The following is a 23,738-nucleotide window of genomic DNA, read 5'->3' on the forward strand; positions in this document are numbered from 1 at the left end:
TTGTAATTTTGCACAATGCATTAGTGGCACAATTAAGAAGAAGAATTGGTTTCAATTAGCCGGTGGTAGAAAGCTTGTAGTGTGTTGGACTGTTTCAGGAATGGGGTAACTGGAAGGTGTAAAAACATTGTACATACATGTGCATAAGACTTGGCATGTGCTTAGAAAGAGTAGTGAGGGGGCCCAGAGAAAGAAAAAACAGACTCTGCATCACAGCTCCACTGATGTAAATACTGTATCACACTTACATTTTATTCAATACAAAAAAAGAGGAGAAAAAAGTTATTCAAACATTCATGTTTAAAAACATTAAAAAACACAAAAAATTCCCATGCTTGGTTACAAGTGACATTACATGAACATTATTTACAATGAATATATATACATATATATATATATATATACATATACATATACATATACATATATATACTGTATATACATATATATATATATATATATATATATATATACACACACACACACACACACACACACACACACACACACACATATACATACACATACACACACACACACTTGGCAGTTCGGACACAAATCCTGCGGTACATTGGGGCACAACACGAGTCGATACTGAAATGATGCCGGCGTACGAGATAAACTGGGGGTAAGTGTTCAGAGAAATGTGGCTTACTCATTGTTCTAACATTTGAAGCCAACATGTACACAATAAGTTCCCACAACCTTCTGGTCCCTGATACCCTGATACACAGAGAGATGCAGTGATAAAGTGCACAGATCTTATGATGGCTGGTCTCCCACTTCAGAGGCCAGATCATTAACCATACGGATACTCATAATCTTCTACACATTGTGTACTTTATTTAGATTCAATGTACTGACTTTGAAAGCCCTTTTCTGCCTGAGGGCTAAGCAACAAGTTGTGTTACAGTGCCGCGCAAGCCCCTGGGGCTGCAAAGGAATAAGCTGGTCTCTAAAGGCAGCGTAGTTCAGAGGGTACTTTATATTCTGTTGGAAGGAATGTTTCCATTCATTGGATCTTCCCATTCTGTATTGAGCGGCAATATGGTGAGTGCTGTCAAGGTGGAGAAAAAAGGTCCTTGTAGAGCAGTGGATCCCAACACCAGTCCTCAATAACCCCCAATTGGTCTGGTATTAAGGATATCCCTGCTCCAGCACAGGTGGCTCAATCAGCGGTCCAGTCATTTTGATTTGAACATCCTGTGCTGAAGCAGGGATATCTTTAAAACTTGATCTGTTGGTAGTTCTTGAGGCTTAGCGTCGGGAACCAATGCTTTAGAGTGTGTGCATGGGAAAAAAGCTAAGACAAAATAACGCCACTCACATTGTTAAAATAGAACAATACTGCATGTATTATTCTATAATCATGTCAATCAATGTTCCTGCCCCAATGATGGTCCCCTCAGGGACAGAAACATTTCGATTTGTATGGTGATACATATATTACCATCTAAGCAATGTGAGTGCTGGGTGACAGAGTAAGCAGGACTGACTTTGGGGAGCATAAAAATCAGGGATTATGGGGGTTATTTACTAAAGTCTCCCGGCTGCAAAACTGGAGAATAATCAGATCTAAAATAAATATTTATGGGGGTGTATGCACGGCTCTGATAATCTCTGTAAAATTCAACTATAAACCGATATTTCAGGCCCCATATAAGACAATTTTGGCTGGTCTAGATCACCATACAAAAGTGGAAGGAAGCGCTAAACACTTTGCCAAATAAGGGATATACAAATAAATAAAACACTAGTAGAACCACTTATAAAATGTACTCAATAAACAATAAAAATAATAGAACCTAAGAAGAATAAATGAATCGTGTATTCGTTAAAATAATTAATAAAACAGTTAGATTCCAAGATATTAGTCCTGCAGATCTACAGTCCAGATTAGGGGATTTCGTGTTCCCCTCACAAGGTTAGCAGAAAGAGTTAATCTGGGCGTTTGGGCACAAAGGGCGGCAACAAAGGAAAATAAACTGTATATGGAAGAAGCAGTTTCTTATAAGGAGATACTTAGCTTGAGAGTCTGTTTGAATTTGAAGACTTCTGCAGTCTCAGCAAATGGGGAACTGCACCTTAATGAAGGAGTACATAGAACAGCATGGCATAATAACGTTTTAATAAGATTAAAAGAAAAAGAGGATTGCGCACACAATTTTATGTTTGTGCGTTTGCAATCATCTTTTTTAATCTTAAAAATAATAATAATAGAATACGTGTGTAACTCATGTAAAAAGATATCAATGACTCTGTACAGTACTTTGCAGTTACCGCAGGTGAATAAAGACATCGAGAGTTGCAGAGCAGAGATGGCACGTGGCCATTGTAAGCACACTGAAGGCCGAGCTTCGTTATCTTTAGAGTGCCAATACTTTGATTCCTTCTTTAAGCCGATGGAACTGGCAGCCACTCAACTTTGTTCCCAACGAAGGCTGGACTTCAATATTGTTACAACTCCAAGAAAGCCACAATACATGTCACAGTTTTATCTCTGTTAGAAGAAGTCCCATTTTGTACCAGGATTATGCGTTTCAATTGGACCAAACTGACAGCCCTGTGTCTATATCAGCTTCACTGATTTCTCATCACCAAATTCCCATTGTCTACATGTGTCCATCTGCTCATGTTGTCCTCTTTGCTGTAAAACAGATTCACTTAGTGTTTTCCCACTTGAAGCTGTGATGAAATGTCTTCGAATTCCAATTTCTTTGTGCTTACAGCTGCTGTGGGATCCCTTGCTCTTTACAGCCTGTAAGAAAATAGACATTAATGTTACTAGAGGAAATTGGAATCTCTATTTGATTGTGTCCATTGAGACAAACAGTTATTCTTAGTTATCAAAAATGCCAATCTTCAGGGTATGCTAACAATTAAAATGCAGGCTACGCACTCATAAGGTAATAAGTGAGAACAATGCGCTTTGATCTGTAATGTTAGTTAAGAAACTGAAATTAGCAGAGCGTTCGAAGTTTACTGCGATTCATTACTAACCCAGCATCTTGTAGAACAGCCCAACTCTGCTATTAATCCCTTTTGTTTTTCTGTAGTTGTTTTATACAGAAGAAACATCTACACGTTTTGTATTGTAGCATGGCTGTCTTTTTAATGAAAAGTTATATTTTGCTAAATTATTTATTTATTGAGTTGCCATTTTTTTTATTAATGGGTCTGCAACAATTTGTTCTGCAATGTGGCAAATTCCTATAGCATTTATAGGGTTTTTATAACTAATGAATACTTATGTAACCGCATACCAGTTGCTACATTTTTTTCCTGTGCAAGTACAAGGATATCATTTGCAATATCACCATCACCTTCATCATCATCATCATCGTTTATTTTAAATACAGGCCTCCACTTAAGGGGACATCACAATACTTTATAATTCAATACAATTATTTGGTTACACGAGACAGACAGGAAAAGCCAGAGCTATAACAATAATAATTAATGGTTACATTAAATCAACAAAGGTTATACACATTCAGTTATACACATTCATTTCATGAACAGTCAGAGATATGATTATGGGCATAAGTAACACTTACAGAAAGGGTTACATTTGTGTTGGAAAAGCACTCTTTTCCTGGTAATGTACAGGTGAATAAAAGCTTCAATCAGACTTAGAACTTTGCAACTAATATTGACAGATTTATTATAAATCATTCTTCCTGGTATTGCACAGGTTATTAAGAATTTATATTAGTGTTAGGGACCCCTGGAAATGTGGTCTGCCGTGCAGTGGCTCAGGGGCTTACAACAATTTTGGCCAAAAATGTTAAACTAAAAGACCATTTTATTTAATAGATATTTATACATATATATTTAGGCATTGTACCGTGTATGAGTTTCAATGGATGTGCACTGAGCTCTGTTTTTGTTTTATGTTCTGTCTCTGGTTTTAAATATAAAATATAACTTTTATTGGCATTACATAAAACATATATTACCAATAGTGTAGGTGTAACAAAAGTTAAAAGTAAGTATGACGAGCTGCCTATCACCTTTTCTAAATAGTTAAACACTAAGTATCTCGTTTAATTACTTCACCATTAGCAGATTTATACCTTGGGACTTATATACTGGCACTACTTATCAGTGCATGGTACTGGTGACTGACTCCACCCCTGCTGTGCCAGTTTATATGTGTGTTTGTCTGAGTATGATTACACTTGCACCTTCACCTATGCTGTTTAGGTGCTGTGGTAACTCTTAGTGTAGGTATTCATCACCATTACACCACTCAGATTAATAGGGGAGTACCCAGTCCTTGGTATATACCTCTATCAGATTGAGTTTGAGGTTACAGTATATTAGACGCATGGTAGTAATTCAATGCACTTTACCAGATATAATTGCCATATGTTATTTTCTGGCGCAATTTAGACCTGGTCTTAGATGGTTAATAATACCATTGCTGCATCTGCCCGCTGTATCCCATTTCATCAGTTAAACGAGATACTTAGTGTTTAACTATTTAGAAAAGGTGATGGGCATATCATACTTACTTTTAACTTGTTACACCTACACTATTGGTAATATATGTGTAACCCTGTTTCCTATTGAATACAGTACGCTACCAATGCTGTGTAACCTGTTGGCTCGCAGGGACTGAGCCTCTGCCACGGAGAGCCGGGGGCAGCTTGTATGAATACTGATACCTCTTACTTGGTGCAGCGCCTCCACCTGCGATGGCTCCCAGCAGAGTGGAAGTTGTTCCTCGCAGGACAATAATGTATTACACACACACACACAGCATATAAAAGTAACCGATGACTTTACTAACACAACCATAACCTTGCATATAATCAACAGGTATCCCTCCCTAGAGGAGACACTATACTACTGCATCTCGCAGGACGCGACCCCCTCACCGTGTACCCACACCGTGTCCAATTCCCACACTCAATATGGCCCCACCCCCAAAGTGAGGTATATGTGTGTGACTGCGCAGCCACTATGTTCGGATACGAATATATGTATACAGTTGGTGCACTTGATGAGGTTACCTGCCGAGCGCTCCAGCGCTCGGGCCTGCCAAAGAACTTCACAAAGGATCAGACGACGGATGGCTTCCAGGAATACTTCCCGGGGCGATCCCACCCGGTCGGCTGTTACTGTGCGGCCGAGGTCTGAGCCAGACCTCTGTTATGATAGTGCAACAGTCTCTGAATGTACAACTCTCCTGCTGGTTCTAAGGGGGCTGTGTCCTATCTGATGGCCAGTTCTTACTTCCGCTTCATTCTACGGGGACTCAGGGCCTAACTGGGCCGGGGTATGTGGCCTAGTGTAGGGGCTGTTGGCCTCCCTACACGTAGCGCTCCTCTTCCTTCCTCCTCCCGCTCGGTTCTGACCGGCGTGCTCCCCTGCGCAACCATCTAAACCTTCCTCCCGCTATTCCAGCCGCCCTATAGGCTCCCTGGCGTCACCTGGTCTCGCTATGGCTGCTGGGACTCGTAGTCCCGTGCCCTCCACCCTATAGGAGCAGCTCCTCTTTCACGGGCTCTCGCAAGCTCTTGCTGCGCATGCGCGACCTCTGCTCCCTCACCACCTCTACGGGCTCACCGCGCATGCGCGAACACCAACATGGCGGCGCCCTACTAATCGGGTCGCTGCGGAGCCTCCGATGTACCGAAGCACTCCCTGCACACTGCAACCTTCCCTATTCTCCCAGCATGCGGAGATAAGGGTAAGCCTGGGGGACCTGGCTACATATGTTTTATGTAATGCCAATAAAAGTTATATTTTATATGTAAGTGGTGTGCATATAAGTGAATTTTCTACTGAGCACTGTCTTGTGAGCTCATCATTTTTCCTATTGGTCAGATAGCACTAGAAGTGGATAAAATGGATCTTTGCATTATAAACCTCAACACAGGACTGAAGTATTGGTACAAAGAGAAAGGTGTAGTTTTTTGGGGGGGCTTAACTGCAAAGGGATATAGGAAGTGTTCTCCCAAGGGGGAGGGTATGGGCAGTGCAAATGAAGGAAGTGCTGCGTTCCAAGAGGAAAAAAGCTGACGGATGCTGGATCGCTATAAAAAAAATTACTTTATTCTGCAAGCTGCAACATACAAACTAACAGGGATCTCGAGAAGAACCTCTGACGCGTTTCGTGCATCCGTGCACTTTGTCAGGAGCCCGGATATACGAGGCTGCGCGCACCCTGCTTTAACCCATTATAAACTCATCATAGACTTTGCAATTCATGTGTTATTGGTCTAGCTCCACGGGTTAGGTTGTTAGTGGATTTAGGGGTCTGGACCCCCACTGATGTGGGTTTTCCAGACATCCCCAATGTACCAACTTTAAAAACACACCCTCAAATGGGAGCCTTAATGACCTTCTTGAGTTTTGGGCACTCACATTTATTCACCTGGATATACAAACAAATTAAGTTTTATTCTCAAACCTTTCTATTTTTGTGAAAACAACCGAAAATTATTCTGTTTATATTACGGATGTATTTGCATACTCTAGAGCCCTGATCTAGGAGGGTATCCTTCCATTTCTCTTGTATTGCAAAGAGAGAGAGAGAGAGACTGTATAAAATCTAGGAGGAAACCAAAGTCGTCAGAAAATGGTGTACGTGGCAATTAAATAGAATGTACTTACTAACTAAAGGACATTTTAATCTGCTAGATTTGTCACTGATACATATTTGACCAGAAGCTGGGACCTTGCACTGGCCTTTCATCAAACAGTTTATAAAAGTGGCCACCTTTGATGATGTAATATTGTACTTGGTAATCACAAAAGGGGACAAAGACCCATATTCACTTAGCAGTCTTGTGCTTATTATTGGTGACCTGCGTGGCTATGGAGGATTGTAAGGGGGAAAGAGGGAAAAAGCCAGTGATCCTAAAATCAGTGGTATGGAAAGGAATGTAAACACTGCTAAAGAATAGCACCAGTGAATATCTGAAACCTAGGAGCTCAGAAGATGCAAATCAGCATCATTTAACTGAAAGAAGATCAAGTGAAACACATCTAATGAATGTACGCAGTTGGGTAAACAGAAAGCCCTTGACAGGCTTCTATATAGAAAAGTACTAAATAAGTTACAGGTCTCTGGCTAGAGGATAGACAGCAGAGATTTCATAGGGAAAGGTCTGGTGATTATACATGTCACGGTAATGCACGGGGAGGCCAAGTGAATTGTCCATTATCACAAGCCGCGAAAGTAACCCAGGCAGGAACTGTAACGTGTCACGGGCCGGAACATAAATAAACAACTCTATTAACATGAGTGCCAACAATGTAACAGGCAAAAGTAGTAGGATGATCTTTTTATCACCATTGCAGCATTTAGGATTGTATTCTTACTGTGTACTGTATGTGGCTACTTTGTTATTTTATAAGAGGAAAGGAGAGGATGGCAGCCAGTGATATACAAAATAAAATTGCCAAATAAAAGTGCCACTCCAAGAGAAGAGGACATTTGTGACTACATAGGGAGGTTCATACTAAAGGTTTGATGCCATATCAAATGTGCAATCAACTAATGGAATTCAGGAGGAGATTACTATTGAAGGTCAAGTCAGTGGTGGGATCAAGAGACCTCTGCCCAGGGCAGATTAAGTCACGCTTTTTCAAACTGGCCCAGTCCATTAAATATTACCTGAAAAGCCTTCAGGAATTCTGGGTAGTTCGGTTTGTTCTTCTGACGTTCCTGCTTAGATGGTGGCATGGTCCTTAGGCTACCACTAAACTTGCTGAGAACAAATCTCTTCAGCATCACAATCACGTGTCCAATGTAGATTTATATCAGAAGCCACAATTCCACAAATAATGAGACTGCGCTCGTCTGTCCACTTCAAACTGTCTGTCCGGCCTTCTTCCCCCCGCAGCTCCAAGGATTGAGGATTGCTGCAGGGTTCGCAACTTTGATTTACATTGTTGTGATACCTAGCCTGCTATTGGATCCCTATCTAAGACGGTCCGTTTAGACGTTTATGCATCGAGAGCACAGCCCTAGCTAAGCTGTATACTCTGGCGAGATAGCCCACCTGACCTTACAGTCACTCACCAGGTTCACTTCCGGTTTGGTATCCGGCGGTGATCCAGGGGGTGTCGAGGAGAGGCCTACGTGGTGGTAGCGTCGGACGTATGTGGGGTCCTTATCGTTCGTGCAGCTGTATTCAATTGTACGTTTCTATGTGACAAGTGTACTATTAAATGTGGAACATTACCTAACGTCTTGCCCTCTCTGCGCTCCTACTTTTTTTTTTATATCAGAAGCCGAATGCTTATGTAGCTATATAGCCCCCTGGCTACTAAATTTCCCTGTCCTAGTACTGTCAGTTCTAGTAAGTGCTGGCAGTGCTAGGGTTAAGTCTCTTGCACATGGGCTTGTATATGAGATGGCTAACCAGAGAGACCCTAAGTAGCCAAGTGCAGGAGCCTGGCAGTTGGAGGCACATGTAAGGGGGGTGGGCTGACTAGGCTCGTGATGTCAACTAGGCCAGCCCAGATATTGGGGGAGAGGGATTAAACACTCCCCGGGTATAAAGGGTGAGGCTCCCTCCCTAGTGGTGGCTGTTCTCCCCCCTCTGGGGGAAGAGAGTTCTGAGCGAGTCCTGTTCTGCCTTACCCCTTAGGGGGTGAGGTCTGTCTGAGTACAGAGAGTAGCCAGGGCCCTGGCGGCTCTGCCTTTCCCCGTAGGAGAGAGGGAAGGATACCCCCGGGACAGGCTGCCTTATGATGAGAAGGAATATGTATGCTGTAAGGATGTATCTGTGCTGTGAGATCCCCCCAAACAAGGTGGGAGGGGGGGGGGTGAGGAAGGGGTATTGCTGCTGTAATACAATTTTCAATCCCTTCCCATATCCACTGTTTTCTGCATTAATTTGACTTTATACGACCAACTGAGACACATCATTCAAAGCTGCTGCCCTAATAACACAATTTTAGTAGTCTCTTGAAGCTTTAAAAGGTGTTTCATTAGCAGGTTTCCATTAGCTCCGGCCCCCTACCATTCAGGATGTGCATCCATTCCAGTAAAGAGGAACAGAGTATGTTAAGGTGTGATTAATAATAATATTACAGGAAATACTTACCTTGTGAGACTTTGTTGCAAAGTAACCAATGTGAGACATGAAAGAGAGAAGAAAAAAAAAACAGTGCATACGTTAGCACTTTATGAGACACATAATATTAAATAATAATATTAAAACATATTATGTGGTTTGCAAATAAACTTGCTATGTATGAGCAGCCGTGGCACTAAGAAGCAAGTTAAAGCACTCGCCCATGAAACACCTCATGTATTTAGATATTGAAAACCATGTGCAATAATAATGCAGTACTTAAAATGTGAGCAAAACAAGGAAAGAGGAAGCGCACGACTCTCATAGTGTGGTATTGTAAGTGTAGCCGTGACCCCTGATTCACCCCGAGGAACGGGAGGTTGCGCTTGCAAGGAGTAGTTGCAAAAGCCCGCGAAGGAGGAGAGTACATTTTGGCGGGAGAGGAGCAGTCCCTTGACCCAGCAGCCCTACTGGGAGGGTCAGGTGAGAGCGTTTAGCCTATGGGCAGAGGAGTTGCCAGAGATATAGGCAGTGGTTGCGCGCACGTGGCGTGGCGGGAGAGCTTCGTGGAGAGACGAGGAGACGGAGATACTGCGCGGGGAGGTTGTACCCCCAGGCACAGGCCAGGTGCCCCAGGCCCAGCTAGCCCTGAGTCACCGTAGAGACAAGCTGAGCTAGGGACCGCCTTAGTAAGGGTCTTACCCCCGAACTGTTAGTACTGTCCGGGACTATTCTGTCGATAGGGAGATCGGGGCTCAGACCCCCTTGGAGTTGCCAGAGTCCGAGAGGGAGCGCCCCGGACCCTAGCGAGGGAAAGAGCGTTGTCTACTCAGAGACCCTTTTCGAAGATCATGGCAGTTCCGAGCACCGGAGTGCTCGGCAGGTATTTCATCAAGTGCACCAACTGTAACTCTCATTCACCCGAGACATAGTGGCTGCGCAGTCATAATATATATATATATATAATGTGTACCTGCATACCGGAATGTCATGGCATGTAATGTATCGTGAGTTTGATCTACCAGTAAAAGAGATTGGTTTTAGAACTTGGTTGTGTAAGGGTAATTCTTGTATAAACGTCCTGCGAAGACTAGCTCCCCCTTTGGCGGGATCTGTCGCAGGTGGAGGCGCTGCACCTGACATATATATTGTACGCACCCCATGCTCTCCGTGGCAGAGGCTTAGGCCCTGTGAGCCAGCAGGTAACGCAGCACATAGTAACAGCTTGCCAGTGATAGGAAGCAGGGTTACATAAGTATAAACAATTGTATTGGTTTGTAAGAGAGTGAGTATCACATGTACAAGACAAATAAAATCAGACTTATCGTCAAGGTTTTTTAACTGGATCTGGGGTTCTTTCACTGCACCGCAGTCACGCATCTATTGTACAGGAAATGAGCTAAAATAGCCCCTAATCCGGTGCTCCAAAGAACCACCAGTGTGGTGTAAATGTAGCAACCAATATTGGCATCAAAGTCTCATAATGTATCAGCGGGGGTATTGTAATACCTGATTACAATGAGTCCTTCTGAGCGCGATCCCGTAAAGGTAAGTGTAGTATAATGATATGCAAGTCCTGTTGCTGGAGTGGAAGTAACACGCCTGAAGCCACGCTGGAACACGCCTCAATGCGCAATCACCACCCGGCAGCAAGGACTCCGATGCACACAATATTCAACTGGCTTACAGCAAAGCACTATAATGTTGCAAGTGAAGAGATGCACGGTACCGCTGGGCGAACTCCCAAGTTATGGGACATAAATTATCTTAAGTCAACTGCAACTCATTCTAAAATTGGAGAAATGATAGCTGCGGACAACCAGCCTTTTTCTATTGTCGAAAATGTAGGATTTATTCATCTTGTGCGATCATTGGAGCAGCGATACAAAATACCTTCAATAAAATTTTTTTTTACGCATAATATTATTCCAACAATTTACGATAAATGTTGTACAAAAATTCAGGATTTGATGAACATTGAGAAATCCCCGAACAATTCCATCTCCTTGACATCCGACACATCGACCTGCTCAGTGACTAACGAAAGTTTTTTTAAGCCTCAGTGGGCATTGGATCACTGAGGAATTTAAGAAAATATGCATTGTTTTAAATGCTCGCCATTTTCCAGGAAGGCGCACAGGTATTGCCCTCAGTGATGCATTAGGCGAGATACTACAACTCTGGAAGTTAAGTCCAAAAAAAAATAAACACGTATTGCTTCGGGACAACGCACGTAATATGAAAAGTGGGCTAAATATGACCGGTCTGACAAATGAGTCCTGCCTCATCCATTGTCTTCAACTGGTGTTCCGGGATAGCATATTTTCTGAAAAATCTATTGCAGGCTTCATATCAACGTGCAATAGTCAGTGTGTCTGTCCTGCGCTTCCGTGTGCAGAGCAGTGTTCTGAATGCATCAGACACTGGGGCTTCACACGAGGGAGCTCCGTTTTGCCTTAATAACAACCGGTGCAGGGGGGATGAAGCTGTCTTACCTCACCTGCACTCCGGTCTGGGGTCTGCTCCCTCGGCTGCTCCTGCGTGCCACCGTCTTCGTGTAGGCTGGAAACAATGGTGGATTCGGCGCAACTGCGCATGTCCGGATCAGAAAGACTCCTGAAATTCTTCAAACAACTTTATTGATGATGCACACAAGGGCTAACACCGCATTCTCCCCCTCTACGCGTTTCACCCTCACAGGTAGGGCTTCGTCTTGGAGTGGGGAGAAGCGGAAGCTGCCCAATTAAATACAGAAAAAAGCGCGCGAAAAACGGCATTATTAAAGTTTAAAACATTAACCCCATCAATGCCTAAGCCTATTAACATATTCCCCATATTACAACATCCATTGATTAGACTATCACAGGATTATTAAGGGAATACACTGTTATAAAGACTTGGAGTGTCCTTGCATTCATTGTCTACATGTATATTATTCTCTCTGGCTCTGGTTAATCATTGATGGTATATAATGAAATTAAAAGACTGCTGTAAATACTGCTAGTAACTGGTTGACTCTCTTAATACAATGTTGTATATGGCTTAGCAGCCACTTACTATTATAATGCGTGGTTGTATTTCTTTTCAGAAAAGTTATATACCACACAATAATCTAGCTATGAATATGTATATATGGGCTGCTTCAACATAAATTATTAAGCACAACCGGTTGATGAAAAAAGGAAAGGGGGGGGGGGGAGTGAAGGGGCAAGAACGGGGGGGGGGAAGGGGAAGGCGCATGAACCAGGGGAGAAGGGAAGGAGGGGGGGGGGGGAGGGGGAAGGAGAGGGAAGGGAAGGAGTGATGGAATGGGAGCAAGTTCAGAAACATTCACAGAAGCTCTTAAAATATGGAACAAAATTATAACATAATTTTAAAACCCTCCTATAATAGGATATAATGAATGCATATATCCCTGAAGCATATATTCCTGATAACTTTAAAGAAAACAGCGTAGATCCCAATCAATATTAAGTCCGTTGGGCTGTAGAGAATTTAAAGTATGGATCCAATGGGCCTCTCTCTGATGCAAGATCTTAGTTCTATCACCTCCCCGGGGGGGTAATGCAATGTGTTCAATGGCACAGCATTGAAAATTCTCCACAGAACCCAACGGACATTCATTGAAATGTATAGGAACCGGATGTGTCATGTCGTGATTCTTAATTAATCTAAGATGCTCAATGATGCGGATTTTCAGAGCCCTACTGGTGAGCCCTACATATTGTTTATTACATCCGCATTTTAGTAAATAAATCACAAAGTTAGTCTGGCATGACATAAAGGTTCTGATGGGGAATCTACGTGTTTCATCATAATTTGAAAAGTGTTTACTCCTAAGCATATTCGGACAGATTTTACAATGTCCACATTTAAATGAACCGATTAGTTTTGGAAATAGGGACAGTTTAGTTCTATTGCGGTTGGATGGTTTTAGTATACTGGGTGCCAAAAAATTACCAAGTGTAGCTGCCTTACGAAACACAACTTTGGGGCCTACACAGACCATCTTGCGCAGCAAGGGGTCCAAAGATAGTGTGGCCCAGTGTTTGTGTATTATTGCTTTAATGCAATTGGCTTGCTCACTGAAGTTTGTTATAAAAAAGGGGGTTTCAGTATCCTCAACTAGAGTGCCCTGTTTATTCCGGCTGACATTCATGTCAATTAGCCGTTCCCTATCCGTATCTAGCGCATTTTGATATGCCTGATCTAAATCTTTGATGTCATATCCCCTTGACAGGAATCTCTCCCTCATCTCGCTCACCCTGTGGACAAAGGACTCCAAAGTAGAGCAGTTCCTGCGTAACCGCAGAAACTGCCCCCTCGGAATACCCCTGACCAGAGGGCGAGCGTGACAGCTTTTTGCGTGAAGCAATGAATTCCTGGCATTTTCTTTCCTGAAAATATCTGATTGGATTTTGTTCTCTAAATCAATATACAAATTTAAATCCAAAAATTGTATTTGGTGTTTGTCATAAGAATGAGTAAATCTCAGGTTTAGTGTATTATTAGCCAGGTATTCAAAGAACTTCAAAAGTTCTGCCTCCCCACCACTCCAGATCAAAATCAGATCATCAATGTAGCGCTTGTAAAATGCCACATGATGTCTGAAAGGGTTAGAATCTCCAAACACGTGGGACATCTCCCACCAACCCATGAATAGGTTGGCATAGGAGGGGGCAAATGACGTCCCCATGGCTGTCCCACGTGTCTGGAGATAATACTGGTGATCAAATTTCTGTATTTAATTGGGCAGCTTCCGCTTCTCCCCACTCCAAGACGAAGCCCTATCTGTGAGGGTGAAACGCGTAGAGGGGGAGAATGCGGTGTTAGCCCTTGTGTGCATCATCAATAAAGTTGTTTGAAGAATTTCAGGAGTCTTTCTGATCCGGACATGCGCAGTTGCGCCGAATCCACCATTGTTTCCTTCATATCAACGTGTTGCAATATTGTTACTCATTTTAATCACTCGCAAGTAGCTTGTACGAAGCTGAAGGAGATGCAAACAAACTTTTCGCTTCCGCAGCACGAGCTGTAGCAACGAGGTGGAATTCTACATATCATATGTTAAAGAGGATTTCTGAACAAGGACCATCACATTATACTCATCTGATCATCTGATCACAACATTCCCAGCTCGACTGCTGACAATTTTAAGCTGATAGAAAAATGTAGTTGTACAATTGGAACAATTTTTCACCGTCACAGTCGAAGCCGGTGCAGACGAAGCTCTTATTTCAATAGTGATTCCAAATGTAGCGCTTCCTCGGCCAAACCAAAACGGCACCGAAACTATGCAAACAGAACTCCTGAACAAACTAGATGGAATTGTACATTGTATGTGTAGCCTTGACCCCGGATTCACCCCAATGAGCGGGAGGTTGAGCTTGCAATAGTAGTTGTAAAAGCCCGCGAAGGAGGGGAGTGCAGTTGGCAGGAGAAAGCAGTCCCTTGACCCAGCAGCCCTGCGGGGAGGGTCAGGTGAGAGAGTCCAGCCAATGAGCAGAGGAGGTGCCAGAGATATAGGCAGTGGTTGCGCGCACGTGGAGCCAGAGCTGATTGGAGAGGAGAGGAGACGGAGAGTCTGTGAGGGGAGGTTGAACTGCCCCGGCGCTGGCCAGGTGCCCCAGGCCCAGTTAGCCCTGAGTCACCTTAGAGACAAGCTGAGCTAGGGACTGCCTTAGTAAGGTTCCTGTCCCCCTAGTACTGTAAGTTTTGACCGGGACTATTCTGTCGAAAGTGAGGTCTGGGCTCAGACCCCCCTTGGAGTTGCCGGAGTCCGGGTGGGAGCGCCCCGTACCCTAGAGAGAGAGATAGAGCGGTGTTCACGTACAGAGACCCTTTTCGAAGATCGTGGCAGTTCCGAGCACCGGAGTGCTCGGCAGGTATTTCATCAAGTGCACCAACTGTATCATTCACTCACCCGAGACATAGTGGCTGCGCAGTCACCCATACACACATATAGGACCTGCTGTGAGCGGGAGGACTGATTTATAAGGATTGGGCACGGGGTGGGCTCACCCGGTGGCGGGTGTGGGGATTATTGTTGGCGTCCGCCGTGGCGCAGTTATTGTGGGCGTCCGCCATGGCGCTAGGAAATGTTGACGTCCGCTGTGGCGTGTTATATAATGTATACCCGTCTACAGGGATGTTATGGCATGTAATGTACCGTGAGTTTGACCTGCAAGTAAAAGAGATTGATTTTAGAACTTGGCCGTGTAAGTGTAATTCTTGCATATACGTCCTGCGAAGATTCACTCCCCCTTTGGCGGGAGTTGTCGCAGGTGGAGGCGCTGCACCCGTTATAAATATTGCGCGCACCCCAGGCTCTCCGTGGCAGAGACTTAGGCCCTGTGAGCCAGCAGGTAATACAGCACATAGTAGCAGCTTGCTAGTGATATGAAGCAGGGCTACATATGTGATCGCCACCGTTTTGAATCCATGTTACAAACTTACATTTTTAAAACCCAATGTACGCGTTCTTGCTAAAACTTGTATAATAAAAGAAATGAAAATTCTGTCTCCAATATGTGCAAATAATGGAAAAAAAATATGATGAACAACGAGAAGCTACAGGAGATAAAAATGATGACGGAAAAATGAAAGATGTGTGGGCTTGTTTAAATGACATTTCATTTGAAAATGAAAACCACTAAGAAGATTTTCCAACTGAGGAGTGTAATACGTCTTATTGAGAAAGAAGAGAGGCAATGTGAACATTTTCTTAAATGTACGAACATCCCTTATAAAGAAAATCCTTTATGATGGTGGGCAAAAAATGCCGCCATCTTTCCAGAATTGTCAAAATTGTCCAGACGTTACCTGTCAGCACCTCAAAGCAGCGTACTCAGTGAGCGGATGTTTAGTGAGGCAGGAATCATATACGAAGAGTGGAGGAATAAACTCCTTCCGCAAAATGCAGAAAACCTATTGTTTCTTCATCATAATCTCCCATGGTTGAATTTTAATTATTAACATTGTAACTGCAGTAAAATATTAAAATTGCAAAAAATTACAAATGTTAAAAGCTGGTACTGGTAGTCTTAAGTTAACCAGTCGTTATACATGGTGCGGTGAAGCGCTGACTGGGCAGTCCCTACCTTATAGCGTGCACTCAGTGCTTGCATACTATTAAAATGTGTGGCAACATTATTCATATTAATATTTCATATTATTTAAAATGTTAAAAACTGGTACTGGTACTGGTACTGTTAACCAGTTGTTTAGCATAATTATGATGCATAATATGTAACATGCATAAATAAAAACATCGTTTCTCTGAATCTGTCTTGCAGAAGTTTGAAAGCCAATAAACCCATAACCAGGGCCTGTAACTTGGGAAGCAGGGGGGCACTGCGGCTGAAATGAATGCGGTTCAGCGCAGGAGACCCCCTGCTTCAATACTCTGTTATTAAAATTAACATTAAAACAGCTTCATTACCTTAGCGGTTAGCCGCTAAGGCAATGAAGGGGTTAAGCCAGAGTACTTGGTTTATTGGGGGTGGAGTGGGTGGGTGAAAGGGGTACTTGGCCCAGGGTGGGTAGCGGGGGAGGGGGCTTAACCGCTTAATTACTATAGCGATTACTAAGCGCTAAGGTAACTAAGGGGTTAGTGGGTAATAGGAATTTTGCCCATTAGAGTGTGTATTGGGGTTGGGGTTGGCAGGGGGTGGGGGGGAGGGAAGGAGGTTGTATTTATTTTTATGTATTGCACTGTAATGGTTTTTTGAATGGGGAAAAGCGCTATTAGCCACCTTTGGCTAATAGCACTTTTACCCATTCCGGTGTGGTAGTGTTGGTAGAGGGGGTGGGTGAAGGTGGTAGTTGCCCCAGGATGGTGTTTAGGCCTTATGGGAGGGTAGCGTGAGGGGTTCACCCCTTCATTACCTTAGCAGTTGTAACCGCTAAGGTAATGAAGGGGTTAACTTCTACTGCCACTCTCCCGCAAGGCCTAAACACCCACCCCGGGGCAACTACAAGCTTCACCCACCCCATGTACCAACAACAAAGCAATGTCTGCTATTTAACCCCTTCCTTACCTTAGCGGTTAGCCGCTAAGGTCATGAAACTGGCTGTAATTTTATTTGTATTACATAGGATTGAATCCGGGGGTCTCCAGGACTGAAATAAATATGCGGGTCAGCTCCGGAGACCCCCGGATTCAACCCAATGCAGTACAAATAAAAGAAACTCCTTGATCTGCAAATCGCAATTCTAATTTCGCCACCCTTTGGATTGCGAGAAAAGAATGCAAGTTTTTATAGTACGATCTGCATATCAGAGTTTAGCGAATAGCAGATGCTGGAACAAAATGCTATCGAAGTTTTGTGAATAGCCACACACACAGTATCGCTGTAAAAGTGCATTTATAGTGCATTAATGCACTTATCGAAGTTTAGTGAATGAGCCCCATAGAGTCTTGTCACAATGATTAATACAATTTAAATTAAACAGAATGGTGTGAATTTTTATTTTATAAGTGGTATTAGTAAATATCCATTATTAATGTGGTATATTTTATAATAGCCAGACTGAAAATAGTAAATGTTTTTAACGTACAGTATATAATGAAAACTCTTATTGTTGATACATACAGTAGCAACTTAAACCACTTCTAGTTCTGCAATAATAACCACAAGAAAAGACGTTGTAGATTTAGACCAGGCACAACTTGGTATATGATTTTGTAGCAATTTCAACGCACATACAGTATACAATTTTTTTATACATACCATTTATATGTGTGCATCACACGTTTGCACAAATGCACCAGGCTAAAAATAATTTCTGGCGCTATTAGAAGAGGTTAGGCTTCTGCAGAATTTGACAATGTTCCTTAACCAAAAAAAGGTTCAACCCTGCTGTAGATAATACACACTGATAGAACATTCTTGACAAAACACAATAGAAATCTCTGCTACAGTTCATAATTTAGTAAACAAAGTGAGTACTGTATGGCATTTTTATGATAACTGTAGTCTACTGGTAATTAATTTCAATTAAAACTTTGTAAACTAGGACAAAAATTGATTTCTAATTGGTCTGTCAGAGATAATTACTGGCAGTAGAAAGGCTTAATGTAATTAGTGTTAATCCTGGAGAAGCCTTGTTATCAATGTAATTATGGAAAGTGCTAAAATATTATCAATAGCAACATCAATTAATTGGCTTTCAAAGTACTTGTATAAAAACCTATACAGCTTGAAAGAAATGCACTTACTTTACAGACTGACTTACAGTAAGTGTCTTGAAGTTGCAGTCTTACCATAATGTTTTTGGCAAGCTACGGTATACATTTTTTAAAATTTTATTTGTAAAGGTCTTCTCAGAACTCAGTAAAAACATATTGAATTATTAGGCAGCAAACCTATTATTTCATACTAGCTGTGCCCATAGGGTGACCAGATGTCCCTGTTTAGCCGGGACAGTCCCGTTTTTTTGCCCTCTGTCCTGGTGTCAAAATCTTCTTAAATGTCCCTGTTTTCTATCTAAATATCCCACGGCGCCGGCTGCACAGACGCCGAGCGCGCACTTGCCATCCATGCATGATCGGCGCCTGCCTGCTGCCCATTCACAACCAGCAAGTGATGATCGCGCACTTGACGGTAGCGCATGTGTGGTCGGCGCTCGCCATTTGCGCATGCGCAGTTGGTGCTTGCTATTCACGCATGCGCTTGCCATTCACACCTGCGCGGTCAGCATTCACACATACACGGTCAGCACTCGCCATTTGTGGACGCGTGGTCGGCGCTCGCCATTCGTGCATGCGCAACATTTGTCCCAGGAAAAATATGGTCACCCTATGTACCCGGCATAACATACGCCGGTCTAGCAGATCTTAAAGATTATAAATTAAACATTACTCTTTGTTTTCACCGCTCCCGGTAATGCCTCGCTGTCTCTTGTCCCCTCTTCCCCACCTTACACTCTCTCCCGTTTGCACCGTCTCCTCCCCTCTCTTTGCACTTCCTGCCTTACTGTGTCTGTTCTCCTCTGTGCACACTACACTCCCTCCTCTCCTACTCATCTCATCTGCCTCCTCCCCTCCTTGCTGTCTTTCTGTCTCCTCTCCCCTCCTTGCTGTCTCTCTTCCCCTCCTTGCTCTCTTTCTATTAGAAATGAGCAAAAAAGAAAAATCTCGATTTGGATCACCCTCGTAACGGCCGGTTCCTTTGGTCCACAGATTTCCGCGAATTAGTCTCAAAAAGGACTTTTTCGTCTTTTTCAGATTTTTATTTTTTTATCACCGACAATCAAATCCACGGATTCTGCAATCCGAAGATTTTACCAATCTGCGGATTTAGCAAATCACTGCTGGAGTCTAAGAATCCAATCTGCAGATTCTGCAATCCGAGGATTGGATTGGTAAAATTCACCAGCAGATTGTATCCAAATGGCGGGTTTGGATTAATCCAAACGAATTGAAACTGGAACAATCCACCGACAGGTTTTACACCACGGAACAGATTTTGTATGGAAATCTCGGGAAATTCCGCAAACAGGATTTTGTCAGTTTTACCCGTTACTACTCTCTGTCTCCTCCCCTCCATGTTTCTCTCCTTGAGTAGGCATTCCGGTTGTTGCTTGGCAACCCCGTAACAGCTGAACCTTTGCACGGAAACATACCTAAGCACACACACACCTATATATGTATATACTGTACATACATACATACAGGAAATGGCAGCCACAATTTACAACCACAAAAGTGTAAAAGAAAATGCAAATATACAACCACATAAATCAGATAAAAGTCACGAGTTGGAACTATTACAAGAGAACTGATTTTTACATATGGTCAAAAATAAATCTAGTAACAAAAATGATCGAGCACATTCACATTGGTGCAGATATGAAATCCCTGCAGTGATAAGGATATTAATCATTACGCTGGGAAGCCACTTCTCCGGGTAAGGGAGAGCTATAAACTCCATTTAAATGGAGCGGAGCTAAGCAAATAAGTTGGGGCTCAGAAGCTTTCCTGACCAGAAAAAAGTGTCTTCACAGCTACTGGTAATTACGTGAGGGCTGTAAAACAAAGGCACATAATGTGTCAGGCCTCTTCTCTGGGTCACATTAGGCTGCGTCCCCGCAACCTGCGCTGCACGCGCGTCGACGAGGCTGGCAGCGCGTGCAGCTGAGTCCCTCGGTCTGCAGTGAGCTGCAGGGGGAAAGACGGGGGGGGGCTTGACGGGGCAGGGACGGTGGCGTGGCCGTGACGTCACCCGACAGGTTCGCCCTCATTTGCTGAACCGCCGAAGGGGGGGCGTGGCCTAGCGCTCTGTCGCCCGTGGCCAGCTCAATTTTCAGGTATCCCTGAAAAACTCAGCGCGCGGCGGCCCCCACTCAAAGCTGGCCTGGTCCCATTGAGGGGCGGCCCTTGTCCCTGCAGCGTCCGCCACAGCGGGCGCTGCAGTAGCCAGTGGGGACCTGGCCTTAAAGATATAAACCTTCACGAACGTTCCTCCTCAAGATGACACAATCCAATGATTCACTGTCAGCGCAGCAGACCAGACACTACGACATCTTTTCAATAGTACAGGTACGTCTTTCATGTCCCGAGGAAGATTGTTGCATTTTGAACAGGAGGAAGATGTATTCATAGCATATTGAATAGAAGCCAGTTTGTTAGTGCCAATGTATGCATAGGCAGTGTGAGAAGAGGATAGAGGCAGTCTGGATCTGGTAACAAGGTAGCTTTAGAACTGTCTTAGTGCCTGAAATGGTCATATCCTTACTTTTTCTAACTGAGAGGAGTCTTTGTCTTCTGGCACAGAATTTACCAGAGAGGCTGTAATATACAGGACTAAGATTCCACACTAATCCCCAGTGGTTCTGCATCACAAACATCTCATCATGCCTACAGTATATTGGCTGATATATGATGGTGAGCTAAGAATACAGAACTTTTAAATATCCAAGAACCCCCAAAGTGCAAGACAGCAGAAATCCCATTATAGTAGTGCTGGCAGCTGTAGACATATATAAAGCACACACATACACATATTTGTACACAGATATGTCTCAACTTTATGACATTACATGAACGTCACATTGGCCGGCATTACAACGGCTCTTATGGCGTTCTGGGAGCATCGTACTATTGTTGCTAGTTTTCACGGGGGAGATCATGTCACTGCTCCACCTGAGCTGTGAACACGTTTGAAACGGAAGTGGGAAGACGCTCCACTTCCATTTTAGTCATGAGGGCCTGTCCCTGCCCATGTGATTGCTACAGAAGCTTCCGGAATCTTAAAATCGGCCACAATTCCCTCCATATTAGAACACATACCAGAAAACGTGCACAATATCCAGTATTATAGATGACAGAAGGCAAGCATTGTAATTCCGTATTCTGGTTAAAAAAAAAATCGATAAATTACATACGTGTGTGTGTGTGTGTTTTTTATAAAACAGTTAAGTACTATGAGAAAATAGTTGTAGCATTTTTGTTTTAAAAACAATTCTGAATTACATTTTTAATGTGTTATAATGTACAAGCCGTTTTTGTTTCTATAGCAACAATTTACAAAGTCATACCCCCTTCTCTTCTGAAACAGGATCTGGCACACCCCTTTTGTAGCCTTGCCCTCTCTCTAGCAGTGCAGAGCTCAATTGTATCTGGTGACTGCCTGGTCACATGATCTTCCCTACAGAACTTTGTCATATTAATATGCAAATGCATTCCACTGACTGCAGAATACTCCTCTGCAGCCATTTAGTGAACCCCCGAGCCGAATCTTTGCTGATTGATCACAGGAGAACAGATCGATCGGCAACTTAGCTAATTACTTATCATTGTGTGGATTGTATCGATGCACATATTAAAGGGGGTGAAAAAACATCAGGTTGAGCCTCTGCTTTAATGAGAATAGCGTACTTACAAATCATCGTCATCAGCATCATCATCATCATCACTAAATCAGCTCTTGCTGCTACACTTTGTTGCTCCTGCAGGAGATAATATTAATATACTGTAATCAGAATTGAGCAAAAGTACTTGCATTTTAATTAATCTTTATAGTGAAGGATAATTAATCTCTCCAGGGGATTTTTCAGCAAAGTGCAATAGCAATTATCAATTGTTAATGGAAATTCGAGTCAATGGCAGTTAATGATCAGTAAAGGCTTTCACACTTTACTAAATGAAACCATATATACTCTATTCCAGACTGAACTATAGTGATATACTGTATACAGTAGCTATAGTGCCCAGGCATTCTGATCTGATGATGATTGCTATTTATTTTTGGTGTTTTTTATTTTATTTAATTGATATGTATTTTTGGTGTTTTTTATTTTATTTAATTGCTATGTATTTTTGGTGTTTTTTATTTTATTTTATTACTACTGTATATATTTTTGTGGCTTGTTTTTTCAGGTTACCCATTCACTGCCTTAGGGCAAACCATGCCTATATCATATGGGCATGGTGTACCACTGTGCCAATCAATGGGTTTATTGGCATTTTTGTAATGACATTTAATGTATTTTATTCAGTGCTTGTTTTTTATTATTGGTACATTGCCCATTCATTGCCATAGTGGCAAACCATGGCCGTATTATGGGCCAATCAATGGGTAGCAGGTATTAGTATTTTCCTACCTCACGGTTTGAGACTTGTGGAAATGGTTTCAGATTCTTTCTGAATACCGTGATAACACAAAATAACAAACCGTTCGATGGGGTCATGCCACACCGTTCGAGATAGCAGCAATTTTATCGAAGCTACTAGAATAGGCCCCAATGTGTAATGCTCTCACCCGGGTGCTGTAAATGCCTAATCCATTCCTTTTGGTATTCATTACGCACTGCCCCCTTGCCAAGTTACCTACATGTATTAAGGAGTACAGTATGTGATTTTCTATGACTCCTCTGTAGCCTTGGTAGGACCTAATCAGGATACTTGAATTCAATTGTTCTGTCACTACAAGGAAATCTACTAATTCCTGCAGGTGACTCTCCGCTACCTTTTTGATTTGGTGGAAAAAGGCTATTCAGAAAAAAGTCTAAGGCTACGGTCCCGCAGGGCGGGGTGCCTGGCAGCTCTCGTTCCCAGCATCTGAGTGACCTGAAGGACTTCTGGCAACTCGCGAAGGCGTGGTGGGGGCGTGGCCATGATGTCACACAGCTGGTGCGCCCTCATTGGCTGAATCGCTGCCGTGACGGGGCCACCGCGCCAAAAGACAAATATCTTGACTTTTGAAAATGTGGTCATGCATCACGCTTCCTGTAGGCGCGCGCAGGTAGTTACTGGGGCTGGCCCCATAGAGGGCCATACTTTGTGTGCGCCACGCGCAGCCGGGATAAGGCCTTATAGCTAGTCAACATTCTGGGCTGAGAAAATCCTTTTTTTGTATACTTATCAGCAGAGCAAGCACAATATACAGCAGACTCCATCATTCAAACATATCCACCTTTTTAGAAAAGAATCCTGATGATTCAATCCTAGGTATTTCAGAAGATATTCACTTCCCATTTAATCTTACAGACAAACCACGTAGTGCAGTGTTTCCCAAAGTGTGCGCCGCGGCGCCCTGGTGCGCCGTTGCTTGGCTAGAGGGGCGCCGCGATCAGGGCCGCCAGCAGCGGGGAACAAGGGCTGCTAATTAATTTAAAAAAAAAAATAACCTCTGAAGCCGGCGCCGGGTCTCCCTGGCAGCGCCGGAAGTAAGAGAGAGGGAGGCCCGGCGCTGGAGG

General features: G+C 43.2%; 1 protein-coding gene across 1 annotated transcript in view; it reads right to left on the reverse strand.

Moving 5' to 3' along the window:
- Positions 1-231: 231 nt before the first annotated feature.
- STUM (stum, mechanosensory transduction mediator homolog) overlaps positions 232-23,738 on the reverse strand; it is a 92,415-nt gene continuing 68,908 nt past the window's right edge. Inside the window, exon 3 of the mRNA XM_075595484.1 lies at positions 232-2,758. Coding sequence (XP_075451599.1) covers positions 2,724-2,758 — 35 coding nt within the window. The 3' untranslated portion in view covers positions 232-2,723. The remainder of the gene's footprint in view (positions 2,759-23,738) is intronic.

The sequence above is a fragment of the Ascaphus truei genome, chromosome 4, assembly GCF_040206685.1.
Source record: "Ascaphus truei isolate aAscTru1 chromosome 4, aAscTru1.hap1, whole genome shotgun sequence".
Taxonomy (NCBI): Eukaryota; Metazoa; Chordata; class Amphibia; order Anura; family Ascaphidae; genus Ascaphus; species Ascaphus truei.